The sequence below is a fragment of the Polypterus senegalus genome, chromosome 5 (assembly GCF_016835505.1).
Source record: "Polypterus senegalus isolate Bchr_013 chromosome 5, ASM1683550v1, whole genome shotgun sequence".
Lineage (NCBI taxonomy): Eukaryota > Metazoa > Chordata > Cladistia > Polypteriformes > Polypteridae > Polypterus > Polypterus senegalus.
The window spans coordinates 1,935,142-1,960,433 of record NC_053158.1 but is presented as its reverse complement, the minus strand read 5'-3'; the positions used below and the strand labels follow the sequence as shown (position 1 = coordinate 1,960,433).

Below are 25,292 nucleotides of genomic sequence, written 5' to 3'. Positions count from 1 at the left end.
GTCTCTGTGTGCTGCTTCTATCTGTTTAAGTCAGCATGGAGCCGTAACCTCGTTTAAGCTCCGTTGCCTTGTTTGGAAGTGCACGTTCGCCTAAGGGGGGCTCTGCATGTGAAAGCGAACAGTAGAAAGCCCTGGAGCACCTTTGAAGATGACGGACGGAGAGGAGATAACGTCACCCGGTCCTGAAAAATGCCTTCCACTGCACCGACGAGACCGACGGACTCTACGCCTTGGGCCTCCACTCCCGGACCGGGTCTTGTCATTGGCTTCCTTCATCAGTTACACAGCGTAAGTCGACATTATTTCTATTGTGTGATTTCTTACTGCCCATATCACTAGGGTGGGGTATGGAGTTGATCGAGTGACAGAGTGGCGGAGAAACTCGAAAGTTCAAGTTCAAAAAGTTGCACAGTGCCCGAAATAAAAAAGAAGAAGTGGCGTGAAAAGGCAAGTCATTGCCCACCGTCTGAGAGTCATCTGGAAGCGTATTGGGGTACAGACAAAAGAAGAAAAAAAATAGGGACACAGTGGGAAAAAAAAGTCAAAATGTCCACTTTAATCACAAAGTTTATTTTGTCATTAAAGTGGAATATCATAAACTTCATCTTAAAATCGTTCAGTTTACTAGTTTTTCAAATCCCATCGTAACTAAAGTCACACGTTAAATGCTTTGTATTGTATTCGATGTTCTTTGTGCTCTCTGTGTGTGAATCACTACGTGCTTCTTAAAGGGACTTTCTCTTCCGCCGACAGGACGTCCATTACATTCGTGATATTACAGCTCTCTGAATAAGTGAAATACTGAGATGTACACGTGATATCATTTTCACGATGACAGGAGTTAAAGCACATATAAAACACTGAGGCACGTTGGCACAGTGGTAGCCATGAGTTGGCACCACCTTCTGCCTGCCGCAAGATCCTCACTGCGCTGTGCGCTACCCTCGATTCCTGTCCTTCCTTTTCTTTCTCTAAATCCCGAGTCGGCACACAATCAGCTCTTTAATAAATATGAAGCCATCTGTAAGCTTCCTTCATCAGTTTCTCAGTGTAAGTCGACATTAAAGAAAGCGAAGTTATTTCTCTTGCGTGATTTCTTACCGCCGTATCGCTAGGGTGGGGTATCGTTTTCTATGTTATCTCTAATTAGATTCGGGCTATGTGACACGCACCAATTACAAAAGAGCTCATTCCCAGGGAGCGAGCGCCCCCTGCTGGACACAACTTGCCAGACCTTTCATATGTGGATCAAGAGGGAAAAGTCAAGCACACCTTCGGGTGCAGTTTCTGGGTTTCAGATCAGCCAAGGCATTAAGAAAAGGATGAGAAAAAACTGGCAAAGAGAAGACAACTCGGTCAGATTTTGCCACCGGAAGACCACCCGTCTGTTTTTATAGGGTGGAGGTGACTCTGACGTTAAGGATCTGTGCTGGTATCTTGAGGGTGGCCGGTTCAAGTCCCATTACTGACATTACTCCATTGGGATCTTAACCTGAAAATCACTCCAGGGGGCGCTGTACAATGGCTGACCCAAAGGTCACACAAAAACACAAATTCCCATTCGGGATTAACAAAGTATATCAAAAAAAAAGAAAAGAAAGCTTTGCAGTAAATGAGGTTCAAATTACGTGAAGGAGAGCTGCACGCGGTTTCCAGGTGAGCTGATGATGTTCCACACACACTCGGTGTTTGGAGGGTAGGCGTCAGGGTAGTTGGGGCTGTTGAAGGCCCCCGTTTCCATGTACAGGACCCCACCACAGGCTGTGAGAGACAGCAGGACAAGAAGGGTTAATAAACCTTGGGAATTCTCCCTGCCTTCCACAGATCCAATTCCATTCTCGGCCTTCGTCTCTGACCAGCAGTACCTGATAAAGAGGCTGCGTAGGTGGCTCTGAACCCTCTGGCACTGCCCATGCCGTTGGAGAAGAAGTTCACAACCAGAGCATTGCTGAAGGAGGTTTCTGGGTGAGGGACCACCTTTCCACAATGGCGACCTGAAAGACAACAAATCAAGATTTATTCGAAGCAGGTGCCTGGGAATATCATGTGTTATGAATGTGAGCAAACTAACAGTCACACAGAGAGGAAGAGGAAGAAACTCGTTTAGCAGAGCAAGATTCCATGTTAAGAACTGGAGAGTTGTTTTCAAACGGGTCACATGGCCTGCTAAGATGGATTAGAGTGTGGCACACACGTGAGCATGGGAGGCAGCTTGAAGGACCAAAAGAAGGCAATGCCACGCCAGGCCAGGAGGTGGCGGGGTGCAGTAAATATCCTTCTTTTATCTTTGCAGACCATGAATTCTTTTAAGACGATGGAGTGTTTATATCTAAGAAGATGTACCGACCTCTTCATGTTAAGTTTTGGTCTTAGAAATTGTTTGGACCTTCTGCACATTAAGCACGGAAGGGCAGCGTCCACATTTCTTAGAATAATTTTTCTCTTAAGTCACAGGCACCTAGTGCAAGGTTGTCAGGCAGAAATTTGCAGGATCGCATAGAAAATTTAATTTCTATACCACAGCGGTCGTGTAGGCCTTCACAAGAGACCTCCTACCGAGAGATGACCCAGATACATTTAAGCTGCTGTTAGTGCTACTTACCTGTTGTGTTATAGCCTTTCAAATGTAGTTTACCGAAAGCACTCCAGTACTGCTCAATGTATCTTTACTTCTTACATGTTAATGTTTTACTGTTTAATAACTTATATACTACATTTTATTTTTTTCCCTGCACTCAGTGAGCAAAGCCACTGGGTAATCAACTAGTATTTAATAGACAAGGGAAATTGGCAATTCTGACCGAATCCAACACTTCTGGTTCCGCCCCCAGATGATGTCACTCCAACACTTGGTTCCCAGATGATGTCACTTTCAGTTCCACTCCCCCAGATGATGTCACTCTCAGTTCCGCCCCCCCAGATGATGTCACTCTCAGTTCTGCCTCCAGATGATGTCACTTTCAGTTCCGCCCCCCCAGATGATATTTGCCGGCGTATCAGACGGATGCCCCATCTGAGCTCCTGCTGCAGGATGAAATCCAATTTTTGAGGAGTGCTACGAATGAATCAGGCATCCAGCCAGATTCTAAACTCCGTGTCCTTCCTCTGAGTCGTTACGCTAAAGCCATTAACTTTCCAAAGTGTTCACTAGCAAGTAGAGAGACCCCTGACCCTGAAGTTAGGATATAGCGGGTTGGATAATGGATGGATGGATGGATGTACGGTTAAGCAACAGCAGAGTATTCAAAGGGATGAACGGTCGCATGATGATGTTGAACATCGCTCTGTAACGGGCTGCCAGTTGACAAGCGCTAATACGGGAGGAGGGCGGCTCAAGTGCTGCCTGTGCGCTGAGTGTTTCCAAATGAAGACGTCTGCATGCGTGTGTGTGTGTCTGTGTGCGTTTCACGTGCGAGGAGCCATATTGGGTATAATAAACACGTGTCTGTTGAGTAACGGCCTGTGTAGGTTTGTTGGCCGCAAAACTTAACGCTAAACGGCAATTTAGGTCTGTGGGCCGGTTGTCAAAACTAAAACCTCACATTCAAGCGGTCATATTTGATAGTAGCTCTCACCCCGCTGCTCCACCCGTGTAGTAGTGAAATCAATACAAAAATTAAAAAAAAAAAATGTCATCATTTGTATTGATGTTGATAACTTTTGAATCCGAGGGCCTCTTGACATACAATAGTTTTGGTTTTGCTCTCAGGGGCGAGAACGTAGCTGTGATCTCTTTGCCAAAACTGTAAAACGATGGCAAGGTATCTCTGGGCAAGCGGAAGTTCAGTATGCTCCAACATTGGCACTGTGTCTGGTTGTGTTCGGCACTGATGGGAGAGAGCGTCCCCCCGTGTGGGGAGAAGAGCACGTGGCCAATCAGCAGCTACCCTCTAAAACACACGGAGCTCTGATCTCTCTCTCATAAAGTCAAACGTTACTCCTTAACAATCTCCAGATGATAATGTCTACTGAACAAACAGGTATCGCTAGCTAAACAGAGGCAAAGTGCGCTCCAACACGTGGCGACAGGCAGAGCGACTCGAACAGAGGCCGGTGTGTGCCTGAGGAGTCACTCCTGAGGTCTCGCTTCCCCGCCTCTCGGATTTGTGTGAATAATTCACTGCCGCAAATGAACTATGATACTTAATGAGATAAGATACTGTAAGTCACAAAATCAACTGGAATGTTGAAGCAAATTATAGAAGAAAAATTACGATGTAAATCCGTGAAGTAGTTCTCTCGTGACATTAGATTTTATAGAGATACTAGCCGTCCCCCGTGGCTCCCTACTCCTGACATCACGCCTCCCCTTCCCTTCGGGCCCGCAGCCTTTCTCTTGGATTCGCGCTAATAAATCGGTGCCACAAGTGAACTCTGATACATGGCGCCATGAGAGAGGTCGCAAAATCAACTGGAATGTTCAAGAAAATTCTAGAAAAATGCCCGATTTAAATCCATGAAGTGGTTGTCTCATTTGCTGGCAAAGCAGAGGTTAGGTACACACCCCGAGACTGGAGCGTGAATGAGGAGGGCCCCCCAAGTCCCTCGGTCCGCAGCTTCTTTCTTGGATTTGCGCAAATAAATCAGTGCTGCAACCAAACTCTGATTCTTAGTGCAATGAGAGAAGTCGCAAAAATCAAACCGAATGTTCAAGCAAATTATAGAAGAAAACCCGATCAAAATCCGTGACGTAGTTCTCTTGTGAAAAGCGGACACAGACAGACAGACATGAAGAGGTCGGTACATCAGAAGATGTACCGACCTCTTCATGTTAAGTTTTGGTCTTAGAAATTGTTTGGACCTTCTGCACATTAAGCACGGAAGGGCAGCGTCCACATTTCTTAGAATAATTTTTCTCTTAAGTCACAGGCACGTAGTGCAAGGTTGTCAGGCAGAAATTTGCAGGATCGCATAGAAAATTTAATTTCTAAACCACAGCGGTCGTGTAGCACCTTCACAAGAGACCTACTACCGAGAGATGACCCAGATACATTTAAGCTGCTGTTAGTGCTACTTACCTGTTGTGTTATAGCGCCTTTCAAATGTAGTTTACCCAAAAGCACTCCAGTACTGCTCAATGTATCTTTACTTCTTATGTGTTAATGTTTTACTGTTTAATAACTTATATACTACATTTTATTTTTTTCCCTTGCACTCAGTGAGCAAAGCCACTGGGTAATCAACTAGTATTTAATAGAAAAAGGGATATTAACAATTAGCACAGGATAGATACATGATATTAATTAAATTATGTATGTATTTATTGATTTATTTATTTAGAGAGACAGCCGTGCTGGCACAAGGCCTCTTATTAAATTGAATATAATATTTTAGACCATGTGTGCCACAGCTGCCTATAAGGCAATACCCCCTAACCCTAACCCTAACCCTAACCCTAGGATATTCCAGATCCTTCCTAAGAAATTGCCTGAGGATGTATTTGCAGAGTAGGCAGACTATAAATACACAGGACATTATTCCGTTAATAACTACCTATCCACAATTCTGCCAAAAAGCCAACCGTATGATTAAAGACTATTTTCAACAGGCACAGCAGTCCAACCCCGTATCGAGTAATTTCTGTATTCCGTAAAAATGGCAATCGAAAAAATAAACTGGTCTCAAGTAAAAATAAATCTCTAAACTGAGTCCCAACCTAGCAAGCAAAAATATTGGATCAGGGCAATGATAATCCATAATACTTACACAGAAATATCTCACCCGATTCAACAGGGACTTAATCTAAACACTAGAAACTGTGTGTATGCCATTCTGGTGCAGAAACTGTCAGATAATATACAGAGGGGAGACAGGGAATTCACTCAGAGCCCAGTTACATCAGCATTTGCACAATATCTGGCTGCCAAGCATTCCCAGTTTTCATTCTGACGTGTCCTCCTAGCATGTCCTCAGAAATCAACGCAACGTGTGCATGACTTGCAGTTCCAGCAAAACATATGGGTGGCGTGTGTGTGCGCTCAAGTTTTGCTTACTCAGCGCCAGCATCGTCATTGTTTGGAACCCACACATCTGGTCCAACACTTTATCACTCATAATCTGGAAGCCTGAGCTGTCACAGCAATGGAACTTAATCTAAGATGGCAGAGTAGGGAGAGGAAAAATGGCAGAAAGGAACAGGATGAAACTGCTCAAGACACACTTCCCGACAGGAAGTGACAGCCCAAAACAAATTGGTGTTGATGGCCCGTGCCTTCTGGCCACCCAAAGGACTGGAAGCAAATAGTTCATCTTGGCAGCACTGTGAACGGAACCAAAGGGAAGCCTGCATTTTCCCTAACTCTAAACCTAACCCTATTTCTAGTGTTCATGTATTACGCCAAACTATTAATTGTTTCCTCTTCTTGTAACTTTCTTTTTGTCGTTTTGTGAAGCACCTTGAACTCCATTGTTGTATGAAGATGTACAACAGAAATTAATGTTGTAAGAGAAGACCAGGCTGCCCCTGAGATGGAAGTACGGGGAAAGGCAGCTTTTTTAGGACACTGCCTCCCCCAGAATACTAGATGGTGGTGCCCCAGATTCCCGCAGGGCAGTATGGGACTTTGAGTTCGGCAACACAGCACTGTTGGGTATCATGAGTGCTGCCACGGGACGCTGTGGGAAGATGGTGGGAGAACAAATTCTCACCTAATGGATTATGACAACGGAAGCCCTGAAGTACTTCCGGGCTGAATAAAGAACTTTAATTCTCTGTCTGACCTGGAAGTGCTGGCACGTCACATGGACGGAAGAGTAGAAGCACTTCCGGGTAAAGAAGCATATAAAGGACTGCTGAAGACCCAGCAAACGAGTCAAAGTCGGGAGGAGTAGGACAGAGCTCGCCGGGAGGTGTGGAGGAGAGATTTTGAGAAATTGTAGTAACTACAGGGGGATAAAATTGATGAGCCACAGCATGAAGTTATGGGAAAGAGTAGAGTAGTGGAAGATCAGTTAAGAAGTGCGGTGATGATTAGCGAGCAGCAGGATGGTTTCATGCCAAGAAAGAGCAGCACAAATGAGATGTTTGCTCTGAGGATGTTGATGGTAAGGAGTTGCATTGCGTCTTTGAGGACCTGGAGAAAGCAAATGACAGGGTGACTGAGAGGAGCTGTGGTGTTGTGTGAGGAAGTCAGGAGTGGCAGAGAAGTACGTAAGAGTGGTACAGGATATGAATGAGGGAAGTGTGACCGTGGTGAGGTCTGCGGTAGGAGTGATGGAGTTGGGATTACATCAGCGATCGGCTCTGAGCCCTTTCTTATTGGCAATGGTGATGGACAGGTTGACAGACATGATTAGACAGAAGTCCCCATGGACTGTGATGTCTGCTGATGACATTGTGATCTGTAGTGAGAGTAGGGAGCAGGTTGAGGAGACCCTGGAGAGGTGGAGAAGAATGAAGGTCAGTAGGACCACCAAGACAGAATACATGTGTGTGAATGAGAGGGAGATCAGTGGAATGGTGAGGATGAGGGAGTAGAGTTGATGAAGGTGGATAAGTTTAAATGCTTGGGATCAACAGTACAGAGTAATGGGGAGTGTGGAAGAGAAGAGGAGAGTGCAGGCAGGGTGGAGTGGGTGGAGAAGAGTGTCAGGAGTGATTTGTGACAGACGGGTATCAGCACGAATGACAGGGAAGGTCTACAGGACGGTAGTGAGACCAGCTTTGTTATATGGGCTGGAGACACTGGCACAGGAGACAGAGCTGGAGGTGGCAGAGTTAAAGATGTTAAGATGTACATTGGGTGTGACGAGGATGGACAGGATTAGAAATGAGGACATTAGAGGGTCAGCTCAAGTATTATGGTTGGGAGACAAAGTCAGAGTGACGAGATTGCGTTGGTTTGGAGGGATGCTGGGTATATTGGGAGAAGGGTGCTAAGGATAGAGATGGCAGGCAAGAGGAGAAGAGGAAGGACTAAGAGAAGGTTTATGGATGTGGTGAGAGGGGACATGCAGGTGATGGGTGTGACAGAACAAGATGACGAGGACAGAAAGATATGGAAGAAGATGATCCACTGTGGCAACCCCTAACGGGACCAGCCAACAGCCTCCAGTTAATCCAAAATGCCGCTGCAAGAATTATTACAAAAACAAGAAAATACGATCACATAACTCCAGTTCTTAAATCTTTACACTGGCTCCCAGTTAAGTTCAGGGCAGATTTCAAAATCCTCCTTTTAACATATAAAGCATTAAATGGCTGAGGTCCGGCTTACTTGTCTGAACTTATCATGACTTACAAACCTGAGCGCACATTAAGATCTCAAGATGCCGGTCTGCTGAGGATTCCAAGGATTAATAAAATAACAGTGGGAGGTCGAGCTTTTAGTTACAGGGCCCCTAAACTGTCGAGTGGTCTGACGGCTACTATAAGAGATGCCCCTTCAGTCTCAGCCTTTAAATCCCGGCTGAAGACTCACTACTTCAGTTTAGCACACCCTGACTAGAGCTGCTGATTAACTGTACAGACTGCATCTCTGTTGTTAGTCATTAGCACTAAAACATAAGTAACATGACAGTTAGAAGTTAATACTAACCCTCACCTATTCTGTTTCTTTTCTCGGTACCCAAATGTGGCCATTGGTGCCACGGCCCACCTGCCAAGTTGTTTGCCTGCCTATGGTAAAGTCATCCCTGATGGAGGATCACAGGAATCATGGGAAAGAGGGGTCCTTTCATCGGAGCAACGTTTCAGCCGTGGCATGGCCAAATGGGCAGGCAGCTAGATGGATGTGGTCTCCAGGACTCTAAAAATATCCAAACCTAATTATGTCATATCATCTACTGTTAAACCGTACTTCTAAAATTTATATTATTATGCTGTATTAAGGAATTGTTCTGTTCTGTGTATTGTATTGTATTGACCCCCTACTTTTGACACCCACTGCACGCCCAACCTACCTGTAAGGGGTCTCTCTTTGAACTGCCTTTCCCGAGGTTTCTTCCATTTTTCCCTACAAGGTTTTTATTGGGAGTTTTTCCTTGTCTTCTCAGAGAGTCAAGGCTGGGGGGCTGTCAAAAGGCAGGGCCTGTTAAAGCCCATTGCGGCACTTCCTGTGTGATTTTGGGCTATACAAAAATAAACTGTATTGTATTGTATTGTAAAAGAAGAAGAAGAAGAAGAAGAAGTGATTATTGCGTATTATTTGCCTGTTCATTGTGGCTGTGGTGCTTTGGGCACCTTTATGGAGAAGAAAAATATTAAAAATGCTCATTTCTTTTATCCTGTTGTCCTGGGAGTCTGTCTTTTTGGTTAAAAGGGGCAACAGCGACCTCTAATGTCCACAATGTTGTCGTCTCTGTGCTCACTGTGAAAGGTGCTATATAAAATAACAAGCACTGGACGATGCCCTCAGGGCCGCCCTTGCTGGCTGTTACTCACTTTTCACCGGCGCCCCATAGTTGTCTCCATCCAGGATTTCTACAAAGTCCGTGGTGCAGTTGCCATTTGAGTTCTCCAAGCTGAAGTCGCTGAAGGACAACGTGACGTGAGTAACTGTACAAAAAAAGAAAAAGAAACCAATCAGGGCAAACCAGGACAGGACTCAGCAGCATTTTATGGTGGGTATTTTTGCTGAACAATAAAGACCACAAAATTGCAAGTGTTTTGTCATCTGTTTCCTGCAAGCTTTTGGCAGCCGATGACAGAGCTTCTCGTTGGAATGGCTTTGGTGTTTTTTTCATTAAACTCAGCCAAAAAGACAATGGCTGCCAAGTGAGTAAATTCCAGAGGAGGTGGGTCATTTCCTTGTCATGAAGATGAAAATAGCAGGGATGTCAAAAGTCAAGTGTATGCAGGTTAATAATAAAAAAAAAAACTTCTTATGAGTAAAGGGAGGGACCCCAGTGGTTTGGATTTAGTTTTCTGGCCATGTGGGTACCACGTTCACATCAGCGGACGGGCGCCTGGGCAGAACATAAAGGACAGACTGAGCCCCCTGTACTTGCCCAGATGTCCTCCTCAGGAACAACTACATTGACACTCGGGATTGCAGGTATGCCAGGCTGTTTGGAATACGCGGGCACAGCCACATAACTCATCAGAGGGGCACAGGAGATGAAAGGAGACCTGGTCGTGATGTGGCTGGGCCTTCCAATGCATACAGGTCCATGCTACACCAGCTGGTGTTAAAACCATCACCAGTGTTCCCAGGAGGATCACGGGCCTCACCCAGGAATACTACAGTTGATTGGGGGGGGTCACTTCTGCATCTACTACATCACCAGACTGGCATTAGCTGGAGAAGGGCATCATCACTGGTTACCCAATCTCAGTGATCATCATGTCATGGATTTGCTACTGAAAGCAGTAGAGGTCCCCAGACCAGTTTGGCATGCAGATGCCCACCCTATCACTACCTTTAACAGATGACCTCAAAGTCCCAAGGCAGCTGGCGGATCTCTTGGGCAAGGATGAGCATCATGCCAACCAAGTCTTAAAGAAGAGCAGAATCATGGACAAGTTGCGCTTTGAATTAGGTGGCACTGCAATCCCACCGGTCACTGGGAAGCTGCTCAAGACCCTGGGAGAGGACTTGGACTACAGTCTCTGAGACACATCTGCCATCGGTACGACTGGCAAGGAGCTTGTGGCTTTACTCACTGAGGTAGACAAGTCTGATTTGCCAGGGGGTTGGTTTCAATTCTGCCATCCTACTCCAAATTCTCTGACCTCTTTTGGTGTGCGAGACGCCTGATTTTTTTTGAAGAGGAGGTTAGGATGCCATGGATCTTGAGCTGCAGCTTCCACTCAGAAGCATCTGTGAGGATTTTAAAGTTTGTCACACACATGATGCATAGCAGAGCACAGAATCCAAAGTACCTAAAGTTTCAAAAGCTGGCAAATTAGGTTTGGATGGCGGCAGGCAGAGTGCCCATAATAACCAGAAGTGTTGGCGGAGTCTTGGCTGATGCCTAAGGCACTGCTGGGAACACCGGCAAAGCAACTGGTTGGGCAGAGCCAGGCAGGTCTCCGAGACCCTGGTGTGGCAAGACCCAAGGATAAAGAAAAGGTGCCAACCCATCAAAGGTGGACTTGCCAGCAGGATGGTAGGGATGAGCATGGCCAGATTAAGACCCACCCCCCAAGGCCCCTGGGCACTTAGCTACTTAAGAGTGACTTGGTCACACTTCTAATAATCGAAGGTCATTTAATGCAGTGTGGCATTTCTCACTCTCGATCTGATCGCTTCAGAGGGTCTCCTTCGATCGTTTCAGACCCCAGACACTCTGTTGTTTCTTTGAATGGAGGAAGCCCCTCTTGATCATCTTCACTTGCGGATACTCGTAGTGTTTTATCAAGTTCCTCCTTGATCATTTCTGCACACAAATACTCCTTTAGACCATCGCTTTTAGGGGTCTTGCCATCACAGGCCCCCAGGTGCGCACCCAGAACACCCTGATGGCAGCTGAACCCCCTTGGATGAGACCAGTGGGAGAGGGTGCTGAAGCAGAAGATTGCTTGGTGTGGCATCTGGCGAGTAGAGCCCTGGCACTTTAATCACCCTCTTCAAGATGTCCACATCGGGGGCTGCGATGAGACCCCATCTCAGGTCTTTGCTGCTCTTTCTTGGGTTATCCGTTAGGATTTTGTGGGACCTCCTATACACCGGGGCCCGTGTTGCTCTCTGAAAACTGCCCAGTGGACTCCAGTGAAGTTCTAGAAACATCTCAAGGCAAATTAAAGCAAACAGGATGAGTCTGAGCACCACAACAGCAAAGGGTCTGAGAAGGAGAGGCAGCAGTTCTTGATTTTAATAAACATCTTGTCACTTTGTCATCGAGGAGTGTCAACGGAGTGTAGGTTGACATTCACAAATGACAAAGGTATCCAAATAAGTTTATGTTGATGATGCAGCGGGGGGCTTACGTATACGGCTCCTGGGCGATGAGGATCCAGCTGCAGTTTTGGTTGTGCGGGCAGTTGCTCGGGTACAATGGTGAGGCAATCACTTTACACCATCCCTTTCAGGGGTCTTGCCATCATAGGCCCCCAGGTCTGCGCCCAAAACACCCTCATGACAGATGTGCCCCTGTGGGTGAGACCACTGGGAGAGGGCGCTGAAGCAAAAGATTGCCTGGTATGGCATCTGGCAAGTAGAGCCCTGGCACATTCAATACCTGCTTCAAGATGTCCAGCCATGAAGATTTTGTAGGACCTCCTATACCACTGTGACTTGTATGGCTCTCTGAAAGCTGCCCAGTCTATTCAGGTGGCCACTGGTGGACTCCAGTGAAGTTCTAGAAACATCTCAAGGCAAATTAAAGCAAACAGGATGAGCCTGAGCTCCACAGCAGCAAATTAATACTTCAAAGAAGGAGAAACTGCAGGTTTTGAATTTTAATAAACCGTTCTGGAAACATCTCGTCACTTTGTCATCGAGGAGTGTCAATGGAGTGTAGGTTGACAGTCAAAAATGACAAAGGCATCTAAGTTTATGTTGATTATGTTGATTTTTGATTTTCTTTATGTCTGTAAGCCACTTTTTTATGTTCCACGTGTTTTGTGGGTGGTCCTCCTCATGGCGGGCCACCCGCCAGTCACCGCCCTGTAAATCCCGAGGGTCTCCCACAGTTCTTGGTGGTTCACTCTGAATGCGCTTTGGAGATGGGGAGTCCTTGTGCTTTATTTTTCTGAAAATTTTTTGGACCTCCTTGCTGCTCTGCTTTGGGACGGGTTCACCACGGATCATCCTGGCTAGCAGCTCCTTTCTGCATTTTGGGGTCCACGGAGCTTCATGTATTCGTGAAATGAATAAGCCCTTTAATTGCATAAAGATTTGGGGTTTGACACTGATACCCCCCTCTAGTGGGCACTACTGGAAATGTTTTGGACTTTTTAGAGCTTGAGACCCCCAGGTCACGGAAATAACCATCACAAGGTACTCAGGTGGATGTTTTGAAGAGAAAATAAATGAGTTTTGTTCAAGCTAAGAACTTAAGAAATCTGACAAACGAGAAGAGACCACTCAGTCCATTAGGGGGTCACTGGTGTAATTAATAGCTACGTTCCACTCCCAGTGTCTCCACCAAAACCCCATTTAAAGGTGTCAGCGTTTCTGCTTCACCCTCATGCCCTCGGGATGTTGTTTCCCAGACCCCCACAGCTCTTTGCATTTAATTAATTAGCATACTAAGTTATCACCCTGATGTGACATTTGGGGTCAAAGACAAATGGACCGGACTGGGCAGTGGGGGGCTTACGTACACGGCTCCTGGGCGATGAGGATCCAGCTGCAGTTCTGGTTGTGCGGGTAGTTGCTCGGGTACAACGGTGAGGCAATCGCTCCGCCAGTGTCGTCGGTGACGATGGTCGAGCCGCAGGCTGTGGACAAATCAGAATACGATCATTGAGGGCATGCAGGGAAGATTATTTTGGGGACAGCACGTCATCTACAAGGAGGCATCACAACTCTCAAAGTCCTCTCCTCGGTCACAATCCCCACTTGTCAGTGAAGAGGACGTGACCTGCTGTTATACTTCTAGGCTGAGATCATTCTAATGATAATAATAATAATAATAATAATAATAATAATAATAATAATAATTCTTTACATTTATATAGCGCCTTTCTCACAAGTCATAGCAGTTTACACAGTGAGTGGGGAGACACTTCAACCACCTGGATGATGTGACGGCAGCCATTTTTTTGCCAGTATGCTCACCCCACATGAGCTGTTAGGGGGTGACAGATAGTTAGCCAATCAGAGACAGGGGATAACTTGGGGGGACAGAATGACCAGGCCATGGTGGGCAGTTTATCCAGGACATCAGGATACTCTTTAGAGATCTTTAATGACCAGAGAGAGTCAGATCCATTCATTTGAAGGATGGTGACGTTTTTACAGCCCAGTGTCCCCGTCACTGCACTGGGGCATTGAGATCCACATTCAGGCCATAGGGTCAGCACCCTTTGCTGGCTTCACTAGCAGCCAGCCAAGCTTCTCCTAGATGGTCTCCCATCCAAGTACTGGCTGGGCCTGAACAAGCTTAACTTCAGGTGGTCACTCTGCAGTGCTACCCAGAAGGTCATTGGTTAAAAATCCTGTCAATGCCAGAAGGGATCCTACTCCGCTGGGCCCGTAAGCAAGGCCATTAACCGCTGTACAATAGTCATACAAATCAACAATAAAGTATCTCAAATCCAAATCAGATATCAAATGATCTGCTGTGAAGCTCAAGTGGCATGGCTGCTGGCTGCAGAGAGACAAAGGGTGACAGGCCTGTTCCTTGTGGTGCTGTCACCATCTTTAGCCTCCTTGGCGTTAACCCCAAGTGTCGCTCGAGCTCAGAGTTCTGGGTACAAACGGTTAACCCCAAGTAGACCTCGGGGACCTCGTTCTGGTCATATGGACAGAGTTAGGCCCGACTGCACTCTGCTGCCACCTTGTGGATGAAATACATCAGGCTTCAAAGAGATGACGGATATCTCTATGGTAACTAACTCATCAATATTCATGAGTGGGGTGGAGCCTTCAAGCAGAACCCCACAATGCCATGTAAATGAGAAGCGGTAAAGGCTGATTTAGAAGAACCCAAAACCGAGCATTGGCTGACTCAAGTGACACTGATGACAATGAGAGGTGACATCGATATCAAAATCGATGCCACCGTGACGTGTCAAGTGACTTCAGTCACGTGAAGCTTCAGTGTAGCAAAAAGGCCAAATGACCGCCATCGAGCAGAAGAACAAGAAAGATGACGAGGCAGCCGTGAGATTGTCACGGTGAAAAGTGGTGAATGTTTATTTTAATTCAGGGACCCCCAAATGAAAACTCAGTCGTGTCAGACAGTAACGGCCGTTAAACACACTGGTAGTGCATTGACTGCATTTTAAATCAATTTAATGGTACCCTGTTGAAGAAAGGTGTTAATTTCTATCAAAAAGCTGAACATTTGTGGGTGACCCTAAACTTCTGACCAGTAGTGGCCGAGTATGAGGGGCTGCCTAACGACCAGATCAGCGTACAACTGCCTGGCGTGAGAGCCGTGTAAACCTTTATGAAGTGTGAAACGTCCCCTGACACAAATGAGAGTCCCACTCAGTGGCTGCACTAAAGACAAACAGGAATCAAACACTTTGCCACTCGGCCACGGAGCCCTCCGCCATTTGTGCCACACATCTCTCCATTCAGTCGCCACCACGTCGCCCGCTTAGATACCTTCAGAGAACTGAGCGCTGAAGCCCTTGTGGTTAAAGCTGCTGTCGGAACGGAAGCGGATGTACATTGTGCTCTGCGTGGCAGTGATGGCCGCCGGCTTGCTCAGGCCACACAGCTTTCCCAGCAGAGGAGCGTTGGCATCGGGGCCGTCGTACACCTGCAGGGCAACAAGAAGAAAAAGCTTCAGGCGTGCAACAGTAAGACAATACAGTTAGGGGGGGCATTATGGACTTGACGTTCAGTGGTCTTGGAGTTCATCTCATTGACACCATAGGCACAAGTGCCAGCCAGGTGGGCAGGGAAGAAGAAAGAAAGGGCACCGAACTGTACAGCACAGCCTTCAAAACAAATAGAAATACAACCTTACCTTTGTTCCATGCTTTTATGATGTGAATATTCACAGCAGGGTGACTGGGGAGGGATACACACTGCGTCTACTGGTCTGAGTAGGACTGCAATTCTAAATGAATACATTCCCAGGTGGCATGTGCCCCCGGCTGGATACCCTGCTGTAAACGGTGTCCTGAGGTACTTCGGGTAAAGAAGACTGCAGTTTAAAGGTAAACCAGCCATTGGGCCAGAGGGGGCCGCTTTGCATATTCATTAACATATGGCAGTAGGAATTTCACAGGACCCTGGACAGGTGACAGTAAAGACTCATAAACCTATGACAGAGTTCAGACACTAGAGGGCGATGTAGGAAGGAGTAGCACCAGTAACAACACTGAGACACTGGCGGGCGACGTGGTTAGCATTACCATCAGTAACTATTTCTTACACACTAGAGGGCGATGGAGCTTCTCCTCAGTTGTGCCATCAGTAACAGAGTTAAGACACTGGAGGGTGCTGTAGTCAAGGACACCATCATGTTAAGGTAAGGTAAGGTAGCTACTTCGGGTAAGGAAGACAGGAGCTTCAAGGTACGGCTGAGCCCATGTTAGTCATGGCCACAGTGCCATCTGTCCATCTAATGTTGTGATCCTGCCGACTATACCAAAATTAATATCTATCTAATATACACTGACTTTCACTCTATCTATTATACAGTGCCTTTCATATCTATCTATCTAATCATCTATTTATCATATAGTGCCTTATCTGTCTATCTATCTATCATATAGTGCCTTTCATATCTATCTATCTATCTATAATAATAATGCATTTTATTTATATAGTGCCTTTCATATCTATCTATCTATTATATAGTGCCTTTCATACCTATCTATTATATAGTGCCTTTCCTATCCATCACGAGTCATGTTGCTGGACACTAGTGACGTATTGCTTGTTGATTCGTATGATTTGCACAGGACAATAAAGTTATCCTCAATTGCACATAATGCATGATCAGAGTGTTCTTCAGAGGATGGCGCTCTATCTTCCAGTTTAAAGCACACAGGTACGTTGCTATGGCTACAGCCACACCCCTTAAAATCAATTGGCTATTGATAAACTAATCAGCATTGTCCCTGACGTAAGCCCCATAACACTCCAGGCTGCCTTCCATTTTCTGACCCTCTTATTTAGTTCAGGAGTCACAGGGAGCTGAAGCCTACCCTGGCAGCACTGGGTGTACGGTGGGAGCCAACTCCAGACTGGGATGCCAGTGGGCACGGCTTTGCACACCATCATCAGCCAGTCTTTAGTGGGTATGATGCCTTACAGGGTGAGTACCATCCAGAGCAGCATAACCAGCACATTGTAGTCAGTTTGTTTCTCTCTTTTTTGCTGTAAGTTCTCTCACTTTCTGCACTCTGCACATGTGACACCTGACAGGTCACCTCTCCTTCCCTACACACGACGAGTCCAAGCCCATCAGCCTTCTCTTTCTGCAGCGCCTGCCACACGCCCACCACCCAATCGGCTTTAATCAGTCTTTGTCAGGTCACATTTGCACTATTAGAAGAATCAGCTGCTGAGTCAACGGCTGACAGCAAATCATTCATCACACCCAGAAGAGCTGATTCTGGACTATAAAGTAAACTGAATCAGCCTGATCAGAAACAAGTTTTTGCTGAATTTTGGCTAAAAAACATTAAATTAAAAATTGGGGAAAAAATTATTAGGAACAATTATTTGGTTTCTATTTAACATGACCACACTCACATGGTGCTTGTGAAAGACAGAGGGCGCACCTGAGCTGCCAGTGAACCGAGAAGTAACGCCACGCAGACTCAAGAGCAGCCCCCGTTTCATCATGAAGGACTCTGATCATACAAGGAGTGGTCGACACACAAAAACAGGAAGCCTCAGGGCCTCTTTGGGTCTGGTGGGCCTCCATCCAGCTCATCCTGTCAGGTGGCTGCTCCACCGCAGACCGCAGTACTACAAACCAACAAACAACAGCCCACCTATTGCGCCTCGGTCTCTCTCCATGCCCAGGCCTCTGCTCCTCCTAACCATTCATCTCCACTAGAAGAGGCTTTAAAGGCGTTCAGGGACATGAGCAGCTCCTGAAGCCCATCAGCCTGGCACTCACCACCAGTGTGGCCTAGCAGTGCTCTACCTAAGGTACAGAAGGACACCTGGTGAAGTACATTTTGAAGTGAAACCAGAAAGCACTTCTTTACACAAAGCATTGTGCGAAAATCTGAAACAAACTACCGAGTGATGGAGTTGAAGCAGAAAGCTCACCGACCTCTAAGAAGGACCTGGATGGGATACTGGGGCAGCGGAGCGGATGTGAGAGGCTGATATCAAATGAGAAAAAACACGAAGAATCGAAAGCCATGGGGGCAATTACTTTTTCACATGGGTGAAAGGGGTGCTGGATAACTTTGTTCCTTGAATAAAATATTCTCATCTACAGAGTGTCTTATGTGTTCATTCGGGTTCTCTTAAACTGATAAAGCATTTGGTCTGAAGGTCTAAGGTGACTTGTTATCTACAGTGGTGGCCAGAAGTTTGGAGAAGGACCCCAGTGTTGGTTTTCACCAAGTCTTCTGCTTCAGTGTTTTTAGATCTTTGTGTCAGATGTTTCTCTGGTGTACTGAAGTTGAATGACAAGCAGTTCAGGCTTTGATTGACAATGACATGAAGCTTATTTGCAGTGTTGGCCCTCTTTCTTTTTCAAGACCTCTGCAATTCACCCTGGCAGGCTGTCTGTCAATCAGCTTCTGGGCCAAATCCTGACTGATGGCAGCTGCCCATTCTTGCAGAATCAGAATTGGTGGGTTTTATTTGTCCACCCGCCTTCTCAATGGGATTAAAGGTCTGGGGAGGTTCCCAGCCACGGACCCCAAATGTTGATGTTTTTGTTCACAGAGCCACTTGGTTGTCACATTTGCCTTATGGCCTGGTGCTCCATCATGTTGGTCACCAAACTGTTGTAGGATGGTTGGGAGAAGTTGCTCTTGGAGGAGGTTTTGGTCCCATTCTTTATTCATGGCAGTGTCCACAGGCCAAATTGTGAGTGACCCTGCACTGCCTTGGCTGAGAAGCCACCCCACGTGACACTAATGGTCTCAGGATGCTTTACTGTTGGCCTGACACAGGACTGAAGGTAGCGCCACTCACCTTTTCTTTTTCTGGGTGCCCCAAACAATTGGAAAGGGATTCATCAGAGACAATGACTTGACCCAGCAGTCCTCAGCAGTCTAATATCAGTCTGTCCCTGATGGTTTCTTTGCTGCCCTTCTTGACACCCAACAGGCCATCCCCCCAAAGTCTTCACCTCACTCACACCTGCCTGCTGCCATTCCTGAGCAAGCTCTGCATTGGTGGTGCTCCGATCCCGAGCTCTGAATAAAGAATGGGACCAAAACATCCTCTGAGAGCAACTTCTCCCAACCGCCCAAGAACAGTTTGGTGACCAATTCAAATGACTTTGATTGACAATGACATGAAGCTTATTTGCAGGCAAAACATCAAAATGTTGGGTCTATGGCCAGGAAACTCACCAGACGTTAATCCCATTGAGAAGTTGTGGTTGAGGCGGGTGGACAAACAGAAAACCCCAAATTCTGACAAACTCCAAGCATTGATTCTGCAAGAATAGGCAGCTGCCCTCAGTCAGGATTTGGCCCAGAAGTTGATGGACAGACAGCCTGCCAGGGTGAATTACAGATGTCTTGAAAAAGAAGGAAAAGCCAACACTCAAATATGGACTCTTTCCATAAACTTCATGTCATTGTCAATAAAAGCCTTTGAAACTTGTGAACTGTTTGTAATTCTACTTCAGTATCCCAGAGAAACATCTGATTAAAAGATCTAAAGACACTGAAGCAGCAAACTTGGTGAAAGCCAACACTGGTGTCATTCTCAAAACTTTTGGCCATGGCTGTAAATTATGCACAAAATGAGGATGAGGGGGGCAAATCCTTTTTCACACCGCCGTTTCTTCTTTCTAGTTGATGGATCATCTTATTTCTGTCAGTTTTATGGCCCGTCTCCCATCCTTTACTACCTGCAGCCCTAGTCCCGATTTGCTCTTTCGGCACGATGCTCTCATTCCTAACACAATAAATAAAACATTTTACCATAAAGCTCCATTTCAAGGTGAAAATGGCCAATCAGTAATGCTTTACATGACCTCCATATACTGTAATCAGTCTTTGTTACATAAAATGTTTTTTTGTGATCATCACCTTCCAAAGTGTTTTATAGGCTGAGCACAATCTCTTTGTTATCCGGCACTTTTGATGAAGCCACTGATATCAAACGAGTCCATCACATCTGCTCAGACGTCAGTCCTTATGGTGTCCTACGAGGTAAACGCCTGACGTATTCATCCTCCTTGTGTACTAAACACAGAGAGACACCCAGGCTGATTACACTTGGAGTAAGTCATTGGTGGCAGTGGTGGGATTTAAAGACTTGAACTCAATGGTGGGATTTGGACATTTGGTGTCAATGATGGGATTTGAAAACTTGAAGTCAATGGTAGGGAAGTCGATGGTGGGCCTTAGAAATTTGGTGTCAGTAGTGGATTTGAAAACTTGAAGTCAATAGTGGGATTTGGAGTCGATGGTGGGATTTGGACATTTACAGTCAGTGGTGGGATTTGAAAACTTGAAGTCAATGCTGGGATTTGGACATTTGGTGTAAGTGGTGGGATTTGAAAAGAATAGAAGTCAATGGTGGACCTTAGACATTTGGTGTCAGTAGTGGGATTTGGACATTTGGTGTCAGTACATGTAATTGAAAAGGATAGGGAAGTCAATGGTGAAATTTGATGTCAGTAGTGGATTTGGACATTTGGTGTTAGTGGTGGGATTTGAAAGCTTGAAGTCAATGGTGGATTTGGACATTTGGTGTCAGTAATGTAATAGAAAAGGATAGGGAAGTCAATGGTGGACCTTAGAGATTTGGAGTCAGTGATGAAATTTAATTCCAGACATCTGGTCTCCAGTTTACTACAGAGATGGGAAGGTGGATATCATGAGCTGGTAGTGAAATGTAAAGCCATGGATTCCTTACAAGTAGACTCCCAAAGATCCTGTGTTTGGTGTTGATGGACACCAGTGGGGTCAGAGCCTTGTAGACCACCCCAGTCTAGGCTCACTCTTCCAAACTGTGGAGTACCAGGGAGCTCCAGCTTACTTCTCCAACTGACTGGCCCCTCAAGGGACTCTGAGCCTTCCTCTTTTGTTCATGCTGGCCCGTCACATCCCAGATTTTGAAGACTGAAGGACATTTTGGCTTTTTTTGGATTCTCCTCCAAAATGAGTCAAGACAGAAAAGCTGAGACGTGAGAAGGTGTCCACCTTAGAAAGTTAGTTTGCCGTCCACCTGGGGGTGAAGCTGGGAGGATCACTAGTGGCCCGCCCTGCTTTGCTGATTTGATTTTAGTGATAATCTGTAACGTTACACTTGGTATGCAACAGGGGATCCCCTTCAAGCTGCTACTTTGTTTTCATTCCGGTGTGCCTCCTCCATGTCACTTCTAATGGAGCTCCGACTTTCTAGGTTAGCTCACTGAGGAGGCCAACATGGTAATCATAGGACACTTCAAGGTGTTCCAATGCGGACCAGCAGGCTAAGAGCCAAGATCCTCATCCTTAGGGTGGCTCTCCACTGGCATCTATGCAGTGTTGGCGTTGGTTATCCTGATTTGAAGACAGTGAAGCTTCTTCCCAAGGATCAGGTGGTGAGGAGAAACACGGGTTCAATTGCAGCCTTGGTCAGTGGGCCTTCTGCATGTCACCATCTTGAGGTTGGGATTTTGAATCCATTTTCTTTACCCCTCCAGTGTACTGAGAAGTGAAGCTGCACCAGGAAGCCTCAGGGCATTTCTGTCTGTTCTCACAGATGCGGCGTCTGCAGCCAAAGCCAATCTGGTGGGCAGCAATGCTGGCCTGGGTGGCTGGAATTCCAATCCTCAGAATCATTGGGAGGAACTGGAATTTCTTCTCACAGGAACTTGGGCAGCAGACCAGGCATCTGGAACTCCTTATCTGCACGTGAGGAGGGCGTCAACGGGCAGAGTATGACTAGAGGATGACCACTCGTGGAGAAGCCGACACCAAGAGGTGGGCTCAGCAGTGCTGGCCCTCGTCATAGCAGGCAGATAGATACGTGTCTAGGCTGTTTGGTGGCACCCAGTGAATGGGCGTGCAAATCAGAACCACAGGTCCACCTTATCTTTGTGGTCAGGGACTGATGGTCTCCACAACTTGATAGACTGACCTGAATGTTTACCCAGGATGGTTTGGACGCCTGACACTCGGTTCTTTATAATCTCCACCTTTACATTTTAACGCATAGGCAGTGAACCAGAACAAGGCTGTACTACAGGACACCAGCCTCAGGGGGGCGCCAGAATCCAACGTTTCTCTGTGTTCTCAGGGTTTCACTGGGCATTGTGAACTTTATAAAGCAACTCATATAAATGGCCGCCCACTTCAGATTTACATGCCTGATGGTCACTTGGGGGTCACCCAAACCCAAGGCCTGTCCCTCACTTCAGTCCACTCCACCCTGAGAGTCACAGCCGCTGCCTGCACCCCTGCGGTAGAAATATGGGAACATCTGGAATGTGCTGGTAGAGTGTCACGGGAGGGTGTTCACTATGAAAGGGTGTTCACTATGAAAGGCGCTATATAAAATGACCCTGTGTGGTCCTGAAAGAGTCGCTTCAACTGCCAGGACCCTCATTATGCATTATGGGGCATTGCAGGATGATGTTGGTTGTGAAAGGCACTATATAAGATCACAAGGCCCTAGAGCTGAACCCCATAACTGACTTCCCATGGAACCCCCATCTGCTGGTGCTCATGAAAATGTGTTGGGACGATGTGCTGTGAGGGTATTCACTACGAAAGGCGCTATATAAACTCAAATCCTTCCATCGACTCCCTGAATGAGTCACTTCCTCTTCCAGGACCCCCCACTGTACATTTTAAAGTGCTGGCGGCTGCGCAGCATCACAGGATGAGGTCTGTCGTGAAAGGCGCTAAATAACGTGACGTGGTCCTACAGTCAGTCCACACCTCTAGTACACAGAGTGCCCCTGAAGGAGTCCTTTCTTCACCTGCTGTGCTCATGCAGTAGAAATACGGAATATGCTGCTATGTGACAGTGTCATGTGAAGGGATTCATGATGAAAGGCGCTATATAAAATCAAAAGCTTTGACGGTTAACCCTTCCAGTGACTCCCGGGTGATTCCCTTTAGCTGTACATCCTAGAAGTATGGCACCTGCTCACCACCACAGAATGATGTTAACAGTGAAAGGCACTATATAAAATCACATGACCTTACATCGAGTCAGCCCCGGCTCCCTGTGCGGCCCTTTAATGAGTCACATCATGTGCCATGAGAGGATGTTCACTATGAAAGGCGCTATATATAATCATACAGTTACGGAGTCACTCCAGCCAGTAACTCCATGCCTGAACCTGGATGGCTCATGTCAACCTCTTGAACTCAGATTATTGAACTAGAAAAGCATCATGGGATGATGTTGGCTGTGTAAGGCACTATATAAAATCACATAGTCATAGAGTCAATAAGTTGACTTCCCAAGTTTGTCAGCTCACCTACTTGAGCTCACATGGAAAGAAATACGGAAACAAGTGGAATACGCCAGCACAGTGTCAGGGGCTGTCATTCATTTTGAAAGGCACTATATAGCATTACATGATCGAATCTGCAAACAATTGTACTGCGCGCCATGTTGGAAAATGTGGGGGCAGAAGATGTAAACAAAGGTGCCAATTGCAGACCTGCCCAGAGGGGCCTCAGCACAGCCTTCACGGGCAGAGAGGCCATAAAGGAGCAGCCAGGCAGGCACTTTCAGGGCAGCAATAATCCAACTCGGGGTATGAAGAAGGCTGCTGCTGCTTCCCACCCTCAAAGGCTTTCACTGCTCAGGTGAAGTGCCAGTCATGCGGCACCCAGGCAGGGCAACTCAGAGTGGGCAGCCAACACAATTGGGAAGAAGCAGCAAAACACAGGAGAACACGCAAAGCGCACACGGGCAGGACCTGTGGAGGAAAAAACATAAAGGCGGACCACCTCAGTGCTTTATGAGAGCGGACAGCTGTGCTGGCGCTGTGGGTGACGCTGTGTACCACCATGGGCGACGAGCCACTGCAACTTACAGCAAGGTAGTCATAGCCGCAGGCGTTGTGGCTTTCAATTTCAAATTCATTGAATGTCAGGAGCACTCGATGGCCTCGGTCCACGTTGAGCACCCAGGAGCAGTCGACATTCGGGGGGTACGGATTGGGAAAGCTGGGAGAGTGGAGCTCACCAGCCGGAGCCGTGAAGACGCCGCCACATCCTGCAGGAGAAGAGAGAGAGAGAAAGAGAGAGAGAGAGAGCAGAGGCCATCAGGAGGATTGAGACAGAGGGATTTACTTACTTCACTCATTCATTCATTCATTCTTCCCTTTCACTTCCCCTTCATTCATGAGTGTGTTCATTCATTCATTTATTGCTGCATCTCCCTCCTTCTCCCTCCCTCTATTTATTTATGTTTATATTTATTTAGTCCTTCCTGGCCCCACACATATATTAACTATTCATTCATTCATTCATCTCTGTTTACTTATTTCTCTTTGTTCTTGTATATATTTATATTTATGTACATATTCTTCATGGAATTTCCCCAGTTTATTTTCATTCATTCATTCCCACCACCCTTTCTTCCTCCCTCACTTGATTTATTTATGTTTATATTCTGTTGTTCATTACCACTGCCTACATTTTCATTCATTCATTCATTCATTCCCTCTGTATCCCTATTTTTATTTATTCAGATATTCGTCATGTTCATTTGTATCTTTAAATCTTTAGTCATTCATGTCTCTGTTTGTTTATTGTATTACTTGTTTGCTTGTGCGTTCATTCATTCATTCGTTCATTTTTCTTTACTTTTTCCTATTTGTTCTTTTATATGTTATCTTCATCCATTTTCCCTCTGCTTATTTTTCTTTATGTGTTCATTCATTTATTCACTCATTCACTTACTATCCCTTCTATATCCCCAGTCATTTTATTTATTCCTCCCTCACTTGATTTATCTTTGTTTGTATTCACTCACTACTGCCTCATTCATTAATATTCATACATTTACTGTTTCCCACATTCTCATTCATCCATTCATTCGTTCATTCGTTCATTTCCTATTTATCTTTTGGTTCTTTCAGATGTTCATTCTGCTCACTGTTTATTTCTATCTTTCAATATTTAGTCGTTATTATCTCTATTTGTTGATTTTATTGTTTCTTTGTGTGTATTGTCATTCATTCGTTCATTCATTCCTTTGTTCAACACCCTTTCCTCTCTCTTTATGTTTTCATGTATTCAGTCATTCCTGTGCCCCCACATTGATGAACAATTTATTTATTCCTTCATTCGCCTCTCTTTACTTAACAGTATTTCTATTTCTTTCTTTATGTGTTTTCTTCACTCATTTTTTCTTTATGTGTTCATTGCTTCATTCATTCGTTCACTTACTCTCCCTAAATCTCACCATTCATTCTTATTTCCATTCATTTACACCTTCTTGATGTATTTATGTTAATTTTCTCTCGTTCTCTACATTTTCACTCACTCACTCACTCCTTTTGCTGCACGTGTGTCTCATCTCTTCATTCGGCTGTTTCTTTAGATGTTTATTCTGTAAGCCACTTGTCCCTTCATCGGTGGAGACCTGAACTCTGCCACCCTCCGGGCCACCAGGGGG

The 25,292-nt window shown here is 46.0% G+C and overlaps 1 protein-coding gene across 1 annotated transcript in view; it reads right to left on the bottom strand.

Moving 5' to 3' along the window:
* The window catches only part of cubn (cubilin (intrinsic factor-cobalamin receptor)), a 279,179-nt gene that overhangs the window by 120,855 nt on the left and 133,032 nt on the right, over positions 1-25,292 (bottom strand). Inside the window, 6 exon segments of the mRNA XM_039754274.1 lie at positions 1,629-1,761; positions 1,866-1,994; positions 9,383-9,496; positions 13,208-13,324; positions 15,162-15,318; positions 23,704-23,885. Coding sequence (XP_039610208.1) covers positions 1,629-1,761; positions 1,866-1,994; positions 9,383-9,496; positions 13,208-13,324; positions 15,162-15,318; positions 23,704-23,885 — 832 coding nt within the window.